This window comes from Phyllostomus discolor, chromosome 6, assembly GCF_004126475.2.
Source record: "Phyllostomus discolor isolate MPI-MPIP mPhyDis1 chromosome 6, mPhyDis1.pri.v3, whole genome shotgun sequence".
In the NCBI taxonomy this organism is placed as follows: Eukaryota; Metazoa; Chordata; class Mammalia; order Chiroptera; family Phyllostomidae; genus Phyllostomus; species Phyllostomus discolor.
Window position 1 is genome coordinate 119,544,754 of NC_040908.2, and position 16,372 is coordinate 119,561,125.

General features: G+C 58.7%; 1 protein-coding gene across 3 annotated transcripts in view; it reads left to right on the forward strand.

Moving 5' to 3' along the window:
* Positions 1 to 16,372, forward strand: part of ARRB1 (arrestin beta 1) — a 71,302-nt gene that overhangs the window by 22,533 nt on the left and 32,397 nt on the right. Inside the window, exon 1 of one of the 3 annotated variants that reach the window (XM_036028807.1) lies at positions 10,762 to 10,784. The exons of the other annotated variants lie outside the window; for them this stretch is intronic. Within the exon in view, the coding sequence (XP_035884700.1) occupies positions 10,780 to 10,784 (5 nt within the window). The 5' untranslated portion in view covers positions 10,762 to 10,779. Of the gene's footprint in view, positions 1 to 10,761; positions 10,785 to 16,372 lie in introns of those variants that run through there. 3 annotated transcript variants of the gene reach the window in all.

Sequence of the window (16,372 nt, forward strand, 5' to 3'; positions counted from 1 at the left end):
CTGAGCCTTTGCCTCTCTGGGTACAGAGCTGGGCAGGCCCTGGTGACTGAGGGGGCATCTCCACCACTGCCACTTCCCCACCACAGGGCTCCCCAGCCCCTAAGCTTCCAGAGGCTGTAGCCCCCAGCGCCTTCCCAACCACCTGCCCCCTGGAGGCCTCAGCTTCTATCCCTGTCTCCTCCTCACAGGTTCAGTCTGCTGGGGATTCTGTTTTGGTTGGAAAGAAGAGGCGGAGGTGTTTGCGTGTCTGGCTCTTTCCTCCTTTCTCATTCCTCCTCCCTTCCTCCCGCCTGCTTCTCAGGATGTTTCCTCTGTCAGCCTGGCTCTCCTCCAGCCTCTCCCCCCCTCGGGCAGGCAGCAGCCGTCCTCTCCCACATGGGGCTTCTGTGGGCTGTGGCTTTCCAGAATGCGCCCCTTAATGCCTTCTGCCCCAAGGTGGGGTCTGCAGGGCAGGTCCCTCAGGGTGGGGGTGCACTGCCCCTCCTCTCTCCACTGTTTAAAACCCACGTCTCCGGGGAGAGGAGGCTGCAGACCCACTCCACGGCTGCCTCCTGCTCTGCGTGGGACTTTGGGCTCCTTCTATTCCTCCTCTGGGCCTCGGTTTCCTGGGGGAGCCGACAGCCAGTGCAGCCCCGTGGCGCAGAGGCACATAGCACGCCTTGTGTTCATTTGGTGGTCGTTTCGTGCTGCTCTGCCAAGGATCTTCCCTTCTGGCTTGGGGATTTGGGGAGCTGCTCCCTACAACTCGGCAGTGACTTGGAATGCAGAATTTGAATTACTTTCCCCTCGGCCTCCTGCCCCCACTTTTTCACACCCCCAGCTGACATCCCGTCACCCACTGAGGACTCTCATGACCCCCTCTGCCTGCCTGTCCTGGCAGAAGTTCACAGGGTGAGGCAAACCCCCGCCCTGGCCTGACAGAGTTCAGTCGGGGCCTCGTACCCTCAGCTCTGTGCCCTGTGCTGGGAGCAGGGCTGGCGGAGCAGCCTGGGAAGCAGCGAGTGGCATACAGGAGCAGTGAGGACTGCGGACAGACAAGGTGTGGAGGGAGTCCTTCCCAGAAGAGGCAGAGCTGACCCAGGGCTTTGGAATAGGGGTAAGAGTTGGACAGAAAGGCAGGGTGGGAAGGTTGTTTCAGGCAGAAGGAACGCCAGTGCAAACTCTGAAACAAGGCATGTGATCTAGGGCTTAGGGTGTGCTGGGGAAGTGGGTAGAGAGGAGGCTGGAGAGAAGGGCTGGGATGTACAGGAAGGAACCTCTGGTGGGGGGTGAGGGTGCCCTGGCCTGCTGGACTGAGATCAGCAGTTAGCCCCCTTGGCTGGGTCTCAGGTCTGTGCGAGGCAGGCCTGGGCTTGCAGGGTAGGCAGGCAGTGGAGGGGAGGCCCTGGGGGCTTGTCAGGGCTTGGGAGTGTGTGGATGCATCGGGGGATGACTGGGTCTGCTGCCCTGTGCAGAGCAGGTCATGGGACTAGAACCCATCAGGGCCAGCTGGTTAAAGCCGGCTTTGCGATAACGTGTGAAATAGAACCGGGTTCAGCTGTGGTCTCCATAATTTCCTGGCTGTGATCCTGGGCAAATTATTCACTTCTTTATACTGCGGTTTCCTCTACAATAAAGACAATAGAAGGTACTTCTTAAGATTTTTACGGAAATTAAACAAGGTAATTTGTGTAAAGTTTTCCATTGTCCTTCCCTCTTTCTCCCCTTCCTCCCCCACACTCTTGTGCTCAGCAGGGCTGGCCCTTTGGCCTGGGGCTGAGTTTAATTTAAGGCCCCTGGGCATCCTCAGCCCTGACAGCTTCCTGCTAAACCTTCCCACAAGGCCCTGCGTTGGGAATGCCCCTGTTCTGTGTGCTTTCCTGGGGCAGAGTCTCAGGGTCCCGGCATCAGCATCACTTTTAGAAACGCAACAGTTAGAAATGCAGGTTTTCAGGCCCCTCTCACCTCATACCTACTGAACAGGAACTCGGGGTGGGCTGGCAAGGCTGGGCTTTAACAAGCCTCCGAGGTGATTCTGACCCAGGCTCAAGTGTGAGAACCACTGCCTTAGGGGCAGGTGCCCAGGGGCATCCCAGTGGGAGGAGCCTGGCTCGGGGCCTGGAGTCAGAAGACATGGATGCCCAGGGGCCAGCTTTCTGGGCTTGTGACCGGTGCAGTCACACACAGCTCCGAGCTCAGAAGGGACTCATGTTTAATGCTCTTCTGTCTCCATCTTGGAATCTGAACAAGGGGCCTGTTTTCATTTCACACTGAGCCCACAAATTATGTGACCGGTCCTGGGTGCAGGTCAGCTGGGTGTGCTCAGCGAAGTGTCCTTCTCTCTCTGAGTCTCAGTGCCCTCATCTGAACGGGGGTGACGGTCCCCACATTCTCGAGTAACGGTGAGGGTTAAACTCGATGCCTGTGTTCGGCCACTGTCCTGGGGCCTGGCTCAGGCAAGTGGAAAGTGGCTTCCTGAGGCTGTGTGCCAGCCCTGGGTGCACCCTCCGGGACACCATGGCTTAATGGGGCTGATGACCTGGAGCAGGGAGACAGCCGGCCAGAGACTCGTGCTGTGAGAAGCACTCCCGGAGTGCCTAATGGGGGACTCCGACCTAGTTGTGGGTCACTGAAGGCTTTCTGAGAGAGTGCCTAATGAGTAAAACTCTGAGACGAAGTGAGACAGGGTGGATGTGAACTCCGTGTCAGGGCGGACAGCATTGTCCAGAAGGAGGAGCAGCGTTACGATGTGTTATTTTCCTAGTTGTTAATGACAGGTCTCTGTGGCAGGCTGCAGTGAGATGAGAGTCCTAGAGGGAGGAGCTGGGGCTGAGGGTGGTCAGGTGGCAGCCTCGGGCCCTCGGGGCCTGGTCCGGGTGCCTTCCCTCCAGACAGGTCCTAGACCATGGCGCTCCAGCACTAGAATGGGCCCTTGCCCAGAGGCCGCCTGGAACAGGGCAGGAGTGTGGCTTTGCCAGCTGGTGCCACAGGCAGGCAGGTTATTAATCTTCCGGAAACCTCAGCTTCCTCTCTGGCAAAATGGGCCCCATAACCCCCTCTCCGTGGGCTGTGGTGAGGTTAAAGGAGGTGATCGCATAGAAGCCCCAGCACAGCGCCACCCACAGGAGGTGCTCAGTCCATGGTCGATTCCTCTTACCCACCGTGGACACGAGAGTGGGGAGCCCAGGTTTGGTCCAGGAGCCCCTCCCTCTAGCCGAAGCTTGCTTCCCTGGTGGTGGCAGCGGGGGTCCTTTCTTTAACTGTAAGGAAAACCAGGCGGATAATCCCTTTCATAGAGATGATCAGGTGAGATTAAGAGCTAACCAGCTTCGAGGGCCCGGAAGCCGTGGCTTTAGAGAGAGCCAGGGGCCCACTTTTCCCCTGGGGGTCCGGCCTGGGGGTTCCCTGAAACCCGCCAGCTATAGAACAGACAGGGGTGAGTCCTCAGTCCAGGCCCAGCTCTCTCACTGGTGGCAGCAGCTTGAGTTCGTCGCAGGCTTCACTGCAGCAGGTGCTTCCCGTGCATTCATCGAGAAAGGCGCCCTCATCACTCTCATTGCAGAGGTGAATCAGAGTGATTGGCTCTTTGCCCAAGGTCTCCCAGCCAATGAGGGGCAGACCCCAAAGTCTTAACCACTACCAGAACTGACTTCCACAGTGACACCCTGTGGGGTGGGGGCAAGTCCTGTGTTTCCCTGGGCCTCAGAGTTTCCATGTGTGCCCTGCGGTGGGAGTGGGGGTGGGACCTGATGTTCTCTGAGGCCCCCTCAGCTCCGGTGTCCTGGAGTCTGCGTTTCTGGGAAGGCCTGTCTCCTGGGTTGGGACACCACACACCCTGTCCTGCACCCTGGCTGCTGTTGCCTTTACTGGGGAGCAAATGACCAGCTTGCTCGGGCCCTCTCCGCCCGCTCCAGCCTCCCAGGCGTGCTGCCATCTGGGGCTGACCCCGGGCCCTGTTCCCTCTCCCTTACCCACAAGGAGGAGCAGGCACGGCCAGAACCGTGGTTTCTCCACCACAAGTGCGTGTGGCCCGGGATTGGTGGGGGCTGGAGCCCTGTGGGAGATTCCAAAGTTAGAAAGGGTTTGGCAGCTCTGGGGAGCTGACCAAGGTCAGTGTGGCTGGAGAGTGTGGAGGGAGGGGCAGGGGACCATGGGAGAGGAGGGGCCGGACTGCCAAGGGTGTGTGGGGAGCAGTCAGGAAATTTCAGGCCGAGGAGGGACTTGTCAGGTGAGCATCCAGAACGACCGAACTCGCCGGCGCGAGCTCGGACAGGGTCAGGCACACAGCGTTTACAGCGTCGGACGCCGTCGTGATGCTTGTCGTTCAGGCGGTCGTGACTGCCCGGATCCCACTCCTCCCTGGTTGTGAGACCTCGGGGCCGTCACTCACCCCAAAACCTCGTTTTCCTCACCAGTAGTGGTGCAGGAAGCAGGCTAAGGAGCTTCTTTCCAGGGATTGTGTCAGGATCAGAGAAAGATCACGAAAGGATTTCATCTAACCCCTGTTAATCCTGCACACACTGGCTGGCCCAGCCCAGCTGTGTAAGCAGGGCCCTTTCATCACGCCTGCCTGCTTCTCCGTTCAGGGCAGCGCAGCGCCCCGTCACTGGCTCCAGAAGGGCCCGGCCCTGCAGGCAAAGCTTTACTTTCCCCAGATCCCTGGCTGTCTCGACCTCTGCCCTGCCCTGCGTCGGCCGACTCCTGCCTCCTCCTCAGACTCTCCTCAGCCCTGAAGCCCTGGCCTAGGGGCTCTGGCCTTCAGAGCCACGGAGATTCCCAGTCAGTCAGGGTGGCGTGGAGTGGAGCATGCAGGTCCCCAGGAGCTGACATACCTTCCTGAGCCTCAGTTTCCTCATGTGCAAAATGAGAGTGGGACTACCCCCCAGGTTAGTCTCCTGTAGCAAGTTACCACACACTTAGTGGTCTGAAACAGCACACATTTATTCTTTTACCGTCCCAGAGACTGTGTTCCTTCCCGAGGCTCTCGGGGAGACTCATTCCTTTGCCTTTTGTAGCTTCTAGAAGGTGCCTGCATCCCTTGGCCCCTGGCTCCGCCCTCCATCACGAAGCAGCAGTGTAGCGTCTTCCAGTCCCTTGGTGCTCCTGCCACTGTCACCTGGTCTTTTCTCTCTGTGACCCTCCTGCCTCCCTCTTACAAGGACCTGTGTGACCTCACCCGGGGCCCGCCCAGGCAATGCAGGGTAGTCTCCCCACTTTCAGATCTTCAGCTACATCACATCTGCAAAGTCCCTTCTACCGAGTAAGGTAGCTTTCACAGTTCCCGGGGATTAGGGCGTGGTCATCTTGGGGGCCGTTATTCAGCCTTGCTGGGTAGTTGTGAGGACTAAATGAGACCAGATGTGCGGAAGGGGCCTGGGGGCCGGCACGCAGTCCCTTAGTGCCCTGTCCCTTCCTCCTTTCTCCAGGCCTGTCTCCCCATTCATGAAACGAGGCCTGCCCTTCTTCGGCAGTGGGGTCTCACCTTATGTGGAGTGTGCAGCACGGACAGGCTGCCTGCGCCCTTGGCCCAACCTGGGATCTGTGGAAAGCAGCAGAAGTGAGCCCTGCCCCTAGGACGCCCCCAGCAGCCCTTGAAAAGCCCCGCTCTCCTCCCCTCTCGCCGCCGGGGCAGGCCTCCTTTCAGTTCCTGGCCTGCTGAGCATTTCCCATCATTCCCAGGGATGGCTGATGGGAAAGGCTGAGCTCACCGATCCCTGGGGAGGGTCAAAGGGTGGAGGGAGGAGAGAGAGGCTGGCAGCAGCCTCTGTGAGTACAGGGAAGAGGAGAGGCCAGGAGAGGAGAGTTGCAGGGGGAGAGGTGGAGGCTATCAGTGCTCAGTGTGAGTGGGAGAGGGCCGGACAGGGCCTCCCAGCCGGGCCTTAGAGAATGGGCAGGCCTCTCTCTGCCCTGTGGTCTGGCCCCAGCCACCCTGCTCTGTCCTGCTGGCCGCCCCTCCTGAGAGGCCCTGGGACCCAGAGGAGTGTGTTTGTGTGTTGGGGACAGGAGGAGCATGTCACAGACCAGCGGGGGCTGGAAGTGAAGGGTTTCTGCCTAACAGAAATACCCACCGCCCTCCGGGAGAAGAGGGCCAGCTCGGCCAGGGTCAGTCCCCACACTTTCCTTCCACTCAGCGGCCAGTCCCCGTTTACCCTGGGGCTCATCACCTGCCTCCCTTTTCTTACTTGCCCGTGTGTGTGATGGAGGCAGAGGCAGGCAGTAACGCCATCATGGGATGTGAGGGACTCTAATGAGGGGGTGATTTTGAAAGGTACAGTCTGCTATAGAAGGATGTGTAATTCCGTGCATATGCATGTCACTTGTCACTTAATGTTCTCTCCCTTCCGCACCTTGACAACCTGGCCAACGCTTAACCATTCCTCAAGTCCCAGCTCAGGTGCCCCCTGTTCTCTGTAACTCCCTCCCTCAGCCCGCCCTGGCCCGCCCAGGAAGAACTGAGCCTCCGCTCCTGGACTTACTGTCACCTTCATCGCCCTTCTCGTGGTGCCTTTCTCGGGACAGTCGCTGTGCGCATCTGTCACACCCATCGCATGCGGGTAGTGCGTTCACTGCGGTCCCCTCTGCTTCTCAAGGTCACTGGAGCTGTGGCAGGACGTGGGCAGAACGGCGGAGGCATGGGCGAGCTGGCCTCCCTGGGTCTGGCCTGGGCAAGGTTCCCTGTGCATGGCGGTTTAGCCCTCAGGATTGAGCAGGCCCGTGACCGACTCAGTCAAAGTCCCCAAGACCCAGCTCAGAGCTTGCGGCCAAGCCATCCAGGCACAGGGCCCTTCCCTCTGTGTGCTGTGAAGGCTGGTGCCTGTGCCTGGGACCTCCTGCTGAGAGATAGGCGAGATGTGGAGTTGGGGCGTGCTGGTTGAGAGGCTTCCTGGTGAGGGTGAAACCTGAGCCAGAGACAGGGAGAGTGTTGAGGGAGGGGCTGCCCAGACCGCAAGGACTGTATTCACAGTCCCATCCATCATGCCCAAGCACCCCTGGAGGCCCACGCCCCAGTGCCCACGGCCCACTAAACTCAGAGAAAGTGCCGAACAAATAGACGTTGGGGCGTGGGGCGTGGTGGGCAAAGGCTTCTCCGCCCCCTGGCTGTGTGTTCTCGTGTGTGATTGCTTAAGTCTTCTCCCCACTGGACTCTAACCCACACGCAGGCGGGGCCCAGGACGGCCTTGTTCGCTCTGGCAGTGCTGGCGCCTCTCAGTGCCCGGTCCTGCCATGGATCGAACTTGGACTACGTGCCAGGCATAGGCAGACCTCAACCTGTTCGTCCCCCTCCACACCCTGGAGGTGGGTTGTGTTACCCCATCATAGGTGAGGCGAGAAGAGCCGTTAAGTGCCAGATCTAGACCCTGTTTCTCATTGGTCTTCCTCTTGTCTGTCACCACGTATGTGGCCTCCCCGGGGCTCAGGAGAACGTGGGCATCTGGGCCGGGGCTGGTTCCAACCCTGTCACCACCGACAGGCTGGTGGAGGGGAGACGCCAGCGCGTTCCTCCTGGCAGGCTTCCTACAGCATCCCAGGAAAAAGAGGGGAGCCTGTGTGCGGGGCAGGTGGGGGTTTGGGTGAGCATGGGGTGCCTATCACCCAGCCCAGGTGTGGTTTGCGAGAGGCTTGGAGGTGGCCCAGAGCGCCCCTCCCTGCTCACTGCTTCGGGGACAGCCACGCTTGGCTGGCTTCGCTGTGCCCGCCTCGTGTGCGGGCCTGTGTGTTCTTAGAAGGAACGGAGATGCATTCCTTAACAACGCCTGGTACCTCGCCTCGTCCTGAGAGCAGGCCTTTGTCCCTGCCCAGAGCTCTGACCCCCAGGGACACCTCATACCCATTGTCTCCGCTCAGCTGCCCAGGCCCCTGGGAGGTGGCATCGCCCCCACTGAGAGCCAGTGAGCCAGCTAAGGCCAAATGGACAGGGACCTGCCCGAGGCCACCCAGCCGGCCTGCGTACTGTGATGGTGGCTTGTGTTTCCACCACTTGCAGAGCCTCATTTAACACTCTAGACAGCCGAACTGCATGCTGAGGAAGCGACAGGCCTGCCCAACCCCAAATCCTGAACTCCTTTATGATGGACCTTCTCCATGCCACACACAGCCCCAGCCCTGGAGCTGCTCCCACTCTGGGAGGCAGACTCCAAGGAGGGGCAGAGATGGGCATCCTCCACCTAAAGGCACAATAAAGGGAATAATGCCTTTTCCCCTTGTGTTGTCCCCCTGTTTCATTTTTAAAGATTTTATTTTATTTTTAGAGGGGAAAGGAGGGAGAAAGAGAGAGAGATGGATGTTGATGTAAGAGAGAAACATTGATTGGTTGCCTCTTGCTCGCACCCTGACCAGGGATCGAACCCACAACCCAGGCATATGCTCTGACTGGGAATCCAACCCAGGATCTTTCTATTTGTGGGGTGATGCCCAACCCACTGAGCCATGCTGGTCAGGGCTTGTCCCCCTATTCTCAACATGACATAAAGCAGCTAACCCATGACAAATAAGTGATTTGTCTTAAAATAATTGTTTTTTTTTGTTTTCTAAATTTTAGTAAAAGTATTCAGTTAAAAGTCTCAAAAAAAGGTCCACAGTGATTTTGAGGTAACTGATGAGCATGTGCTTTGCGTGGCAACACTGCTGGTTCTGGGAACCTCGTGCACCCTGCAGCCTGTCTGATAATGAAAGTGTTTAGTTTGGAAGGCGCTGAGGATACAGTGTATCTTTCAAAAGTATCTAATCCTTTTCATTAATCAAGCAGATGGTACATTTCTTATTTTTTTGCTCTGTGACTTTGGACAAGTTACTTAGCCTCTCTGGGTCTGTTTTCTCATATGTAAAGTAGGGATAATAAGAGTCCCTCACAGGGTTCTTGTGAGGATTAAATGAGTTAATATAATGTTTAGATTAGTGTCCTGCGTGTATTAAACATTTCACAAACATCAGTTATAGTAATAATAATAATTATTATTATTTCTTAATCAGAAGACATACCCAGAGTGAGTTACCACATATGGTCAGGTTGCTTTTTGGCAAACACAAGTTCGGCTAACGTCTACTGAGCGCGGGCGCTGGGCGTGTCTGGGCCTTGTCCTGCAGCCCGGCTGCTCCCTTGCTCTGTCCGGTGGCCTGGGTTCACTCTTCTCCACCCTGGCTCCCAGCTGCCAGCTCCCAGCTCATAAAACGTGTAGGCAAAGCACTCTGCGGATCGATGCTAACTAATAGCAGCTCCCTGGAGCTGGCGCGCCTGTAGGGAAGATGATCCTGGAGACAGCTTAGACGAGGCTCAGGGACCGCCCCCTGGGGAAGGCCAGGAGGTCCTCAAGGCGGGACCTGGGAAGGGCCTTGCGTTTCCTCCTCCCCACTGTCTCCTGCCACGGCAGCCAGAAGTGGGTGTCAACAGGGTTGGGAGATTGGGAAGGGGGGTTTTGCCCAGCTAGCGGCCGAGCCAGGAGCAGGGGCCCATTCAGACCACAGACTTGGACACACCTGGGCTAGAGCTAAGTACACAGCCTGGCCCAGGCGTCCTCTGGCTGGGGATCTCCCAGTTGCTCACCTCACTGTCTCTCGAGAAGTTGACAGCCCTGGCCAGCACCGACAGCGCTGGCTGCTGCTCAGATGCATGGCTGTTGTGAGGATGGCCAGGAGGCTTCAGTTTAGCTGAGGGTGTGAATGGGAAGTTGGCAGGGGACCCGCTGCAAGGGATGATGTGGGCAAGTCTCCCCCCAGTTCTGCCCGAGGGGAAGCCCTTCTCTGAGGGTCAGACTCGGAAGTCTGCTGTGGGAACTACGGTGGGAGTGACAGATGAGATCGCCCCTTTGGGAGTCCCTTGTCTGGTGGAGGAGGCAGGGCCTCATCCTCCGGGAGAGGGACTCCAGTCTGACGGGGGCGTGGCTCCTGGTCCCTGGGATTCCCTGGGGGGGAGGACCTAGCCCACTGTCCTCTGGCAGCGCCTTGGCTGAGGAAGGAGGCATGACCTTTGTCCTGCAGAAGCCTTCTGCCCGGTGGAGGGGTCATGGCCACCTCCCGCAGGGAGTCCTTATCCAGTCGGGGAACTCTGGCCTCCTTCTGCAGGAAGGCCCCCTCTGATGGGGGAGACCCACCTTGTCAATTCTCGCTCAACAAGCCCCATTGGATGGCTGTGGCCTTTGCCTCCCTCTTCCCTGCCCCCTTCCCTGTCCCGCCTGATTCATGGGGAGCCCGGGCCCATAGGTGATAGGTAAGAGGAAGCGGGGCAGAGCAGCGAGCGTGTTTGGCTGCTGTGGGGCCGGGAGGAAGGGGGCTGCAGAGGGGCCCCCATAGCAGTAAGGGTGATGTGGAAGGTTCCCTGGCAGGGGAGTCTTTCTGGGACAGCCGGGCAGGCAGGAGGTGCCCAGCTGGGCAGAGTGCCCACTGGGGATAAAGGATGGCGGCTCTCCCAGGCTGGGAAGGAGGACTTGAGCACCCACTCCAGGGGGCCCCTGTCTCCACGCAGGCCAGGCTGTGGGGGAGGAGAGGGCCCCGGAGACCCTCGCCCTCCGCTGGTCCACCCGCTGGCCGAGGGCTGCCAGCCCAGAGACATCCGCCCTCCAAGGCCCGAGAAGCCCAGAGGAGGAGAGGAAACAGGACGCGTATCAGGAACGCCTTTTCCTTTCCTCTACAACTAACCCCCTCACTTGGGGCTGGGGAGAGCCGATCCTGCGGGGCCTGCCCAGGCCTGGCTGCTGCCACAGCCCCCAGCTCTGGCCCGTCCAGGGCCCCCTCCACCCCACCCAGCCCCCTGCCTCGCCGGCTGGTCCCTTAACTTCGCCGAGACACAGGGCTGTCATACACAAAATGGGGTAAGACTGCCTCTCTGCCGCATGAGAGAGTTGGTTCCCCTCCTCTCTTTCTAGGGTTGACAGGGCGGACATGGGCACGGAGCACTGCTGCGTGTGCTGACGCCGGGGCGGGCAGGGCTGCCAGCAGCGGGCAGGAGCAGAGGTGGGCAGACAGGAAGTCTGCGACTTGTCTGAAAAGGCAGGGGACGTCCTGGTGCAGATGTCCCAAGGCGAGTGGGTGTGGAGTCAGAGAGGGTCTGGCTGGAGACGGAGGTGCAGACCTACCAGCATCTGGTGGCAGCTAAAGTGGCCGGGTGGGTGGAGTCACTCAGGGAGCTGCTTGTCAGGAGGTCTGGGAAGGGGAGGAGGCCAGCCCTGGAGGCCACAGCCAGCCGGGCTCAGCTCCGGAGCCTGTGGAGAGCTGGGTGCAGAGTGGGATGGGGGCCACCCAGCGAGGCCTCCGGGGGCAAGTGGCCTGGGTGCTGAGATGGAGTCACTGGGTGCTGCTCCCAGGGGGGTGTGGAGACCTTCCTCTCAGCAGGCTGGGTGTGGGGGTGCGTGGGGAAGGGTGAGCCACAGATGAGGAGGCAGGAAGGTGCAGGGTGCTCAGACATCCAAGAATGTGGCCAGCCAGACTGGCATTCCTCTGTGTTCTCATTGCTTCAGTCGGTCCTCTGCGGGCCGGGGGGGCTGCTGTGGGAGCGCATGTGTATTTGCGTGGTGTGTGCCCGGTGTAGGTATGTGGGGTTGGGTGTGAGAGGCATGTGGAGTGTGTTGTGCAGGTGTGTATGTGGGGTGTACTTGGGGTGTAAGTGGTGTCTATGTATGTATGTGTGTGGTATATATGTGGTACGTGTAAGTGTCTATGTATGGTGGACATACATGCAGTGTGAGGTGTGAAGCATGTATGGTATGTGTGTGGCGTACATGTTTGTGGTGTCTGTGTGTGGTCTGTGGTGTGGCATCCTAGAAGCATCCACCAGGCTTGTGAATTTCTGTTTTGGGTTATGCCCAATGGTGTCCTAGTAGCAGTTGGCCTTCCAGAAAAAAAGGGGGCTGGAGGTTGTGGCATTTGCCCATTTCTGTGGTGTAAATTCTCCCACTGTGGACTTGGCACGACCAGCGTGATGTCGCTGAGCATGGAGGTGGGAGGTGGTGTGCAGGACGACACCATCAAACAGCATTCCCACCAAATAGACTAGGAGACATAAATTATGTCAGACCAAGGTCAACATAGTAAAATTTAGTGAAATAATTAGTAAGGGATACGATTTGAGTATGTATTCCCTTTGTTTTTAGTATACTCTATTCAATCACAAGTTTGGGCCAGGATTTCTCACTACCGACACTGCTCACGTCTGGACTAGGGATTCTCTTTTGGGGCCCAGGAGGGTGCTACCCTGTGTGTCGTGCCGGCAGCATCTCTGGTCTCTCTCTGCGAGATGCCAGTGGCCCCTTCTCACCTCGGCCCCGAGACTCCATGCATTGCCAAATGTCCCTGGGGGGCAAATTCACCCCCAGCCTAGAGCCACTGGCAAGGACTGTGTTTAACAGCCAGCCTGCAGAATCCCTGACAAGGGGGCAGTTGGCTGTCGTGAGCTAGCGCCAGCACAGTGAAGGCTCCCCTCTGGCTGAATGTAAGGCATCGATTTCTCCCTCCAAAGTTTTTTCCTAGGAAGGAGCTGCCACCTTAGGCTGCAGCTGTCAGTCCCTCGCAGCCCCTGACCGCAGAGGGCTAGCTGTCAGCCCCCGACAGCCCCCGAGTGGCTGACAAGGTGGAGTCGGAAATGCACCACCTTTCTGATCCGTTCTGTGTTTTATGAAATGTGAAAATGGGAAAAATACAATGCTTCTGAACTCGTATCTCATTCTAATATAGCATATAACTCTATATTCCTAAAAGTTTGTGTTTTCAAGTTGGCAAACAAAGCAAAGAATACGGAATCAAGTCTCCCTGCCAGGGGCGTCCCGGGCGTGTGTGTCTGGGGCCACGTGCTGTCTCACCACTCCTGCCGGGGGCACGCGCGTCCACCTGCCCCCGTGCCTCACCGGCGTGGCGAGGCTGCCCGCCTCTGGTTCGCCGCTCTACCCCGGCCCTGTCCTCCCAAGTTCTGAGCCCAGAGTTTGGCCCTTATTCATTACTTTATTCCAAGTATTTGTTCAGCGCTATGTTCCAAGGAAAATGGACGACTTAAGGAAGAGGGGCCCGCTCTCCGGAGTTTGTCAAGGTCTCACTTCCTAGGCCACCCACCGAGGAGTGGGCGGGCGGGTGCCGAGGGCGTGCAGGGCGGGAGGGCGGGAGGGGGCCGCTGTGCCGGCGTGTGGGTGGCCCCGGTGCCCCCGGAGCGGAGCTGGGCACATGGCACGTCACCTCGGTCCACCCGCCCTCTGCGATGAAGGGAGGCTTTGCTCGTTTGCTGGGACTGTGTCCCTGCTCCGGAGTGCAGGTGCTGTGGGGGCAGGGCACAGGGGTCCCGCAGGCAAGAACAGTGCCAGGGCCAGAGGCTGGACAAATCAAAGGAGGAAAAGAGAGGAGGGAAGTGGGAAAGATGGTTGGAGAGAGGAAAGAAGGGAAGGAGGTGGGGGGCAGGGAGCCAGCAAAGCCTCCCCCACCCCAGGTGAGAGGAGTCAGGGCGAGGGTGCTTTAAGCCAGAGCAGGCCGGGACGGCTTCTTGGATGAGGTGACACTGGGAAGGAAGGACAGAGAGGCCTGCAGTCGGGAGAACCGGAGGGAAGGCCGGTGCAGAGAGAGAAGAGCAGGGTCCGTCCCCGGTGATTCCTGGAATGCGAGGGACTAAATTGGAGTTTCATTTAGTCCAGAACTGTTGTTTTTCATCTGAGACTATCAGGGAGATAGACAACTCAAAAAATTTCCCCATCTCCAGCAAGGGTGTCATCACCGCTCCCCCAGCACCCAAGGCCCGGGCGGTTCACCTGAGGGACGCGTGACGGAGGGGAGGGAGGGCGGAGAGCTGGAGGGCCGGGGTCAGGGTGGCAGTAACAGTGACAGAACCACCGATGTCGGCTTCCCTTTATCCATTGTCTGCTAGGTGTCAAGTCTTTTTTTGTTGTTGTTTTGAATTTTCACATATGCCTTCAACCGGCGGGGTAGACATCACCCGATTTCCCAGACCAGGGCAAGTGTGCCCCAGAGAGGATGCAAAACCCACCCTAGGTCACGCGGGGCTCGGGCAGGGTCTGCTTTGCCTCAGCATCCATGCTGCTTCGCCTGCCAGCAGCCTGCCCCCACCGTGCCCCACCCCCCCCCGCCTCTCCACACCGGAGAAGGCTGGAGAGTGTCATGCGCCATCGGGGGGCTCTTCGGGATCCAGCTGCTGGCCCAGTCAGTGAAGTCTTCATTAGCTTTGGACTCTCCTGTCTCCAGTGTCTTGGGGTACTGGAAAACAGGTTATGCTCCTTTAAGAAACTCTCCCCTTTGTCATGCCCACCTGGTGGCTCCCCCTTCCTCACTCTGCACCCCCTGAGCATCTCCACACAACTATGGATCGTGGCCAGAAAAATGAACCCATGAATGCAGCAGGAAGCTGGAGGAAACCCTGTCTGCCTAGCAGCCAGAGGCTGGGAGCTTGACTTGGCCAGGAACCCCCACCCCTGCCCCCACCCCCATCCACCACCCCTGCCCCTCAGGCCTGCCACACACCACCCTGCTCCCTGCAAGCCTGCAGAGGCCCCAGGGGCCACGAGGGATTCGTGCCAGGATAGGACAGGAGCACGGGAAGCCTGGGGCTCTCCTCTTCCTGGCTCTCGGCACGCCAGCGAGAGCCTGCGTCTCCTGGCCCCGGCACAGGACTCTTCCCTCCCTCGGGTTTTGATTTCTCCATCTGGGAAATGAAGCAGGCTGCCCCGTGATCCCTCAGGCTCCACAGAGCTGTGAAATGGGGGTGACGTTCTGTTTTCCTGCTTCCTTCCCCCCCCCCACCCCCGGGCAGTCCTGAAGAGCAGGTGCACGAATGGTGCGTAAACAGGCAGGCGGTGTTCTGACTCAGGGAGGGCTGTTCAGCTCTTTCTGGCAGAGCAGACACGCCTGTGCACAAATAACTCTGCTGCCAGGGAGAGTGTGATAAGGGCCCTAGAAACCTCTCTGCTGCCATGGCCACCTGCTCCTCGCGCCTTCCTGCCCCCTGATGGCTGTTTTCACACCCAGGAAAGTGGGTCAGAATGTAGGGCGGCTGCTCCTGAGAGTTAACGCCCCTGCCTTGTGTGCTCCCCACGCTGCCCAGCTAGGCCGTGCATGCCGTCAGAGGCAGTGGTGGGGGAAAGTTTTGGGGTCCGGAGCATCTCTGTCTCCAAAATACAGCCCTGGCCAATCAGTCGTCCTCCCCAAAAATGCCCGTGACTCCCCGTGGCCTTGTGTATGGTCTAAGTTCCTGAGCTTGGCCCTTCAAAGCCTTCAAGCCAAGCCCAGGGCCCGGCATGTGGAGGGGCTTCAGGACTGCCTGGCAGTCAGCGGATGCCTCGCCGGCCCATCCTCCTCCCTGTGCTCCCCCCCGCACTCAGGACATGTTCCAGCCACAGCAGTCTGCCCACTCTGGCCCAAGCCCTCGGGGGACTCCACTGCTCTCTCTGGGCCTTCCCCTGCCCTCCCGCAGGCTGGCGCTCCACCGTGACTGGTCTGCAAGACCTTGCTCTCCGCCGCGCCCTCCCTGGAAGCCTCTCTCGACTTCCCAGACAGAACCACGCGGTCCCATCCAAAAGGGAGCAGTGCAAGTGGTTAAAGGTGCGACCTCTGCAGCCAGGTGGCCTGGGCTCTGACGTCTAGTCCTGCCCCTCACGAACTGTGTGACCTTGGGCAAATTGTTCAGACTCTCTTTGCCCGTTTCTGCAGCTGTGGAGCAGGGATGGTCACGTGCCTCCTCATAAGGCTGTGGGAGCAACAAGTGAGTTGATATTTGCTGCCCACTTTGAGCGGGGACTGGCACCTGGTTTCTGTCCTGAAAGAGTTTTCTGATGCCGACTGGAGACTGGAGTAGTATTTAAAGGTCTCTCCACGTTCACTGTTGAAAAATACAACATTTTCCTCCAACTCGAACTTCCCAAGGCTCACAAAGGAATGAATTATTACCAGTGATCTGTCAAGTCGTGGTGGTGAACCCACATTCCCAGAGAGTCTCCCCGGGGTGAGTGTTCTGATGTTAAGAGCTGTTTTGTCTCAGTGATCTCCCGCAGGGGCCCACGCGTGGGGCTGCCCTCCTGAGACTGGCTCCCTGACTCGGGGTAAGTTATTCAGGATCACCGGCCTCAGGTTTCCCCTCTGAGCAAACGGGCACATTTAGTGGGATAACGTAATATTGTGACGTGCGTGACGTGCGTGGCACAGCACCTCATTCTCGGGCAGAACTTAATGTATGGGTCTTGTCAGCAGGGACCACGAGCTGTTTGTTGTACGGCCCGGAGCCTGGCACCAGTAGGGGGCTCGGTGAACGTGAGCCGAACGTGCGTGGGAGAGCCAGCCGTTGGTCAGAGCGGAGCAGACGCCTGTTCTGGGTGTGCCAGTTACAGTCCGGGTCAGCTGGTGGTGGCTGGGACCAGCCCCTGTGAAGCGTTGTCTAAACCCGATGCCCACTGATCGGTCCTGAGGGCCAGAGAGA